Source organism: Aplysia californica, unplaced genomic scaffold (genome assembly GCF_000002075.1).
Source record: "Aplysia californica isolate F4 #8 unplaced genomic scaffold, AplCal3.0 scaffold01592, whole genome shotgun sequence".
NCBI classification, from domain to species: Eukaryota; Metazoa; Mollusca; class Gastropoda; order Aplysiida; family Aplysiidae; genus Aplysia; species Aplysia californica.
This window is the reverse complement of record NW_004798862.1, coordinates 31,788-36,787: the sequence shown is the minus strand read 5'-3', so window position 1 is coordinate 36,787 and position 5,000 is coordinate 31,788. Positions and strand designations below refer to the sequence as shown.

General features: G+C 41.5%; 1 protein-coding gene across 1 annotated transcript in view; it reads right to left on the bottom strand.

Moving 5' to 3' along the window:
• LOC101863408 (indoleamine 2,3-dioxygenase 2) overlaps positions 1-5,000 on the bottom strand; it is a 35,108-nt gene that overhangs the window by 27,110 nt on the left and 2,998 nt on the right. The window contains exon 2 of the mRNA XM_005113073.3: positions 1,849-2,003. Within this exon, the coding sequence (XP_005113130.1) occupies positions 1,849-1,911 (63 nt within the window). The 5' untranslated portion in view covers positions 1,912-2,003. The remainder of the gene's footprint in view (positions 1-1,848; positions 2,004-5,000) is intronic.

Sequence of the window (5,000 nt, the reverse complement as noted above, 5' to 3'; positions counted from 1 at the left end):
ATTGAAATTAGTCTACAACCACTGGATCTTAGTTCACGTGATGGTGTGTATGGTACAATGACTTCTTGAATGTATGTGGTAGACTGGTTAGTTTGACCGTTGAAGCATAGTAGGGCTTTGAATGCATTGGAGTTTTGCAATTTTTTCTTCAGGCAGGCCAGCGAACAGTGAATTGCAATAATCAATTCGAGACAAAACGAAGGCAAACACTAGTTTTTTGGTGGCATGAGTGCTAAGAAATGTCCTTGTGTGAGCAATTCTTCTCATTTGTAAGTATGAAATTTTACATAGAGGGTTAAGTTGGGTCTCCATGGACAAGTCTTTGTCTAAGTATACTCCAAGATGTTTTGCTTTGTTCGAAAAAGCGACAGTACCTTTGACAATGGTGAGATATTCTACATCAAGAGCATTTATATTTGAGCTGGTTGAGCATAGCATGATTTTTGTTTTGTCATCTTTTAATTTCAATTTATTTTCAGTCACCCATGCTTTTACAGATTCAAAACATTCTGAGGTGTCTTTTAACCGAGGTTGAATAGATCTATTGTTGGGTTTTGCAGACTTGTAAAGTTGTGTATCAGCTGCGTATATGGTAGGGCATAGAATGGTGTCTGATGGTATGACCAAGAGGTAAGGTGTACATAGAGTACATACCTTTCTCTTGACGTTTCTGTTGCGACAGACTTGTTATGTAGGGTAGGCTGCAAGTTGCTAGCCCTACATATTTATTATAACCCACACAACCTGGCAGAACAGGTGCGTCTCCCCTCTCCGAGAAAAGAGAAAGAGAAGGGCCTACTACTGGACGCCAAAAAAACAGAATGCCAGGGGGTATCTAAAAGTTCTGACGTCCCAGTATGCAACATCACATGTAAGAACGACAGAATAAAACTGGTCAACACATTTAAATACCTTGATTGCACAATTACACCAGATGTAAAAAGTGACACAGAGATAAGAACGGGGATTGCAATATGCAAAGAAACTTTCAGCAAGAGAAACCTATCCTGTCAAACAGAAACATAACAGTGAACAAAAAAATAAGAACATACGTGTGGTCAGTCTTTTTGTATGGATGCGAGAGTTGGACTCTAAACAAAAGACACAGAAAGAAGACTGGAAGGCGCTGAAATGTGGTATTTAAGGAGAATACTCAGAATCTCAAGTACAGAGAGGAAAACAAATAGAGAAGTGCTGCAAATCGCAGGTTGTGAAAGATCTATAATCAGAACCACTAGAAAAAGACGAATGGGATTCTCTGATCACATAAATAGATCAAATGTACTAGAACAACTACTGCTGTGTGGTAGAATAGGGGGAACGAAGAGTAGAAAAAGACAAAGAACAACATACACAGATGGCCCGAACACCTTAGCAAGGAATAACGCAAAGAGAAAATCCGAGCTGATCAAGAAGACAGACAACATGAAGAAATGAGGAACCATGGTTGTCAATGTCTGCTCCAGACGTGACACTTGGAGAATAAAAGGAAGAATAGATCTAATACTCTTGCTTCCAACATCCAAAAGTACAGCTTTACTTTGTGGGTGGTTGGCCGATGCTTTGGTATGGTGCACTCCATCATTTATATCAAACAGCTATCGTCCTTATCTCTCCCTCTTTTTTGTGATTATTACTTTCTTGCCACACGTCTAATCTTAGGCACTTAAGCGGCCTAAAAATGTTTTGCAGGTGCAGTAAAATATTAACTTTAAAAATAAAAAAACCAAAACCACCTTTCTTTTTGCCAGTTGTCCTATCTGTATCAAATGGCCATCTCGGACTGAACTGTAGAATCTACCCAAGGACTTGATTGTATAACCTCCTTGAAACTACCCAATCACTCACAGGCAAGAAGGCCGTGAAGCCACACTTCGGCGATAGCTGGTACTTTTCAAGTGAGAAAACCATGTCGACCTTGAACGTTTACGTCACTGGTTGGTGCTGGATGGCGCCGAGAAGATGAAACAGCTGTGTCAGAGAGTGCAGAGACGGAGCACGTGCTGAGGGCATGGTAAAGAGGACGGCATCTACAGCAACAGTGACACAAATATAAAACTAACATCTTCCTCCTTCCCCTCTTCTCCTCCTGCTGCACCTTCTCCTCCTTCTCTCGCTCCTCTTCACCCCCCTCCTCCTCCTCTTCCACACCCTCTTCTAACCTCCTCCTCCTCCTCCAACATCCTCCTGCCTCTTCCTCCTCCGTCGTCTGCAATCTCATCCTAAAACTTCCACCTTCTTCTCCTCCTCCAATATACTCCAACCTCGTCCTACCCTACATCATCATCATCATCATCATCATCATAATCATCATCATCATCATCATCATCATCATCATCATCATCATCATCATCATCATCATCATCATCATCATCATCATCAGACGCAGCAGCAGCATTATAAGTACCGTCATCAGTATCTTCACCACTACGACCACGACCACCAGCAGATCATGTCATGATAACATTATATTATTGTCTCAACACAACAGGGAAAAGAAACAACAAGCCAGTAGACCTGAATTACCTAGATCCAAGGCCAACGTTTTCCTGTAGATTCACTCAATGAATGTGCCTCACAAGGGGTGTAAAGGAGCTATGCAGTAAGTATCATATCATTTCCATAATACATTATCAGTCCATTAAAATTATAAGCATATTAAATTAGTAGCGATAAAACAGGATCAATGACACTGAAAACATTCCCAAAAAAAGAGGTGTAGTTTTAGTAAGTGTGTTTACAGCACTTGCAACACAATAAGGTCATATAAGTGCTGATGATTAGAGGTGTTACAAGAGAGTAACAATCACACAAAAAAGGAGAAGAGATAAAGACGATAGATGTTTGATAGGAAAGAAGAAACAAACCACACCAGAGCACCCTCCAACCACCCACTGAGTACTAAGTTACTGAGTAGACAACTTACATATTCCTACACACACACACACGCACACTCGCACGCACACACGCACACACACGCACGCGCACACACACACACACACACACACACACACACACACACACACACACACACACAAGCACGCGTTATATATAGATCTATACACATTGAAAAGAAAACAAAACAAATACGTTTGAGATGTGGTACTACCGTAGAATGGCCAGAATAAGTTGAAAAAGACAAACAATGAGGTGTGTCAGATTCTACACACAAGACAAACCCTGCTGAATAAAATAAAATGTAGAAAAATGCAACACTTTGGTCACTTGAAACGACACGAGAACATTGTAAAAGAGGTGCTTGAAGGAAAGGTGTGGGGCAGGAGAGCCAGGGAAAGACAAAGAATAACATGGATGGACAACATAAGAACACGGACTGGCAAAATGTGCAACGGCAGCTCGCGACCGTAAATGATGGAGGGTCAATACACATCAACCTCTGAGTCAGAGATGACACCTCCAGGTATCCAGGTATATCGACAAGGAGAGAGAGAGGGGAGAGAGAGAGAGAGGGAGGGAGAGAGAGAGAGAGAGAGAGAGAGAGAGAGAGAGAGAGAGAGAGAGAGAGAGGGAGAGGGAGAGAGAAAGAGAGAGAGAGGGGGGGGGTGGAAAGGATACAAGTATCAATGTAAAAGAATAGGTATATATATAGTATCATTGGCTCTCGGAGAGACTGTGCACAAAAAGTTATGCCCACACTGTTTGCTCTTAAAATGAAAACGATATCTTATGTGTAGATTCTATTCCAAACGAGGGAGAAAATAATAAGACTTTTCCACGCTGTTAACTGCATACAAACCTGAATATTTTTCACTTAGCTCGTTAAAAGGGGTCATTACCTGGGGTAAGACGCTGGCGACACATTGATACACTGGTAGAGAGACAGTGCCGGATTAAGACCCAGCTGGCCCCCAAGGCAAACTTCACTGAGTGGCCTGAAAAAGTTAGATACACACACACACACACACACACACACACACACACACACACACACACACACACACACACACACACACACACACACACACACACACACGTGCAAATTCAAAACTACAGACACATGCACGGTTTGTCTGTGCGGGTGTGTCTGTCTGTCATGCAGTCCAAAGTATGACAGTATGGAATATGGACAACATACCAGTAGGATAATGTAACTAAGGTCTCACAACAGAGTAAAATTATCATTATTATTTTTCTACCTAGATTGCCATTTTGCGTGCTTTTGCAAAAGCGAATTCATCAACGACTTTGTTAATGTCAACGTTGTGCAGTAAATCGCTTTCAATTGAAAGAAATGCAAGCATCCCTAGCCTCTGCTGAGACATGGTTGAACGCGTCTTTAATGCGTTTCAATTACGAAAATGAACCTTCGCCAGTGCAGTTAGTTGACATTAGAGACAGGTACATCCGCAATGCTATCTCGCTGTCTGGAAAAGCTAAGTGGACACCAGTGGTATGCAAGAGTTTGAAAAAGCTCTGAGCGCTTCCAGTTGCATTATCCGGATATACTTGCTCTTTCACCTATCATAGGCACTGTCTAAATTCCATAGGAAAGTGAGGAGAGAGGTCATGTGGATAGACATTAACAAGTACTGATGTTGCAGCATTGATGTCTTCAGCTGACATTGAATTATACTCAGTTAAAACACCAAACCTCTGCACTGCTGTTGAATAGGCGTCAATTCGTTTGCATAGGGAACTTTTCAGTTGGTCTATGATAACCAAGAATGTATTCACTTTGAATTTCTCCTGACCCGACATTTCATCCATCACACTTGCGGCATCTCCGTCATCTACTGTTTTCCTGTGTTCACGTGCTCTCCGACTGTTTGATTTATATATTGCTGCTTCCACATCGGTCACTTGCCTTGAAATGGTAATAGTCAAACTTTTCTCGACACCTACCTATATATGTGTCTAAACTTTTTAACAATCCAATGGCCGGGCTTAGTTCAATAGTTGAACTTTGTAGCAGTTTACTACAGCAATTGAAGCGATGTAAAATGTCATTCTAAAGTTCACACATGAAAATATCTTCAATG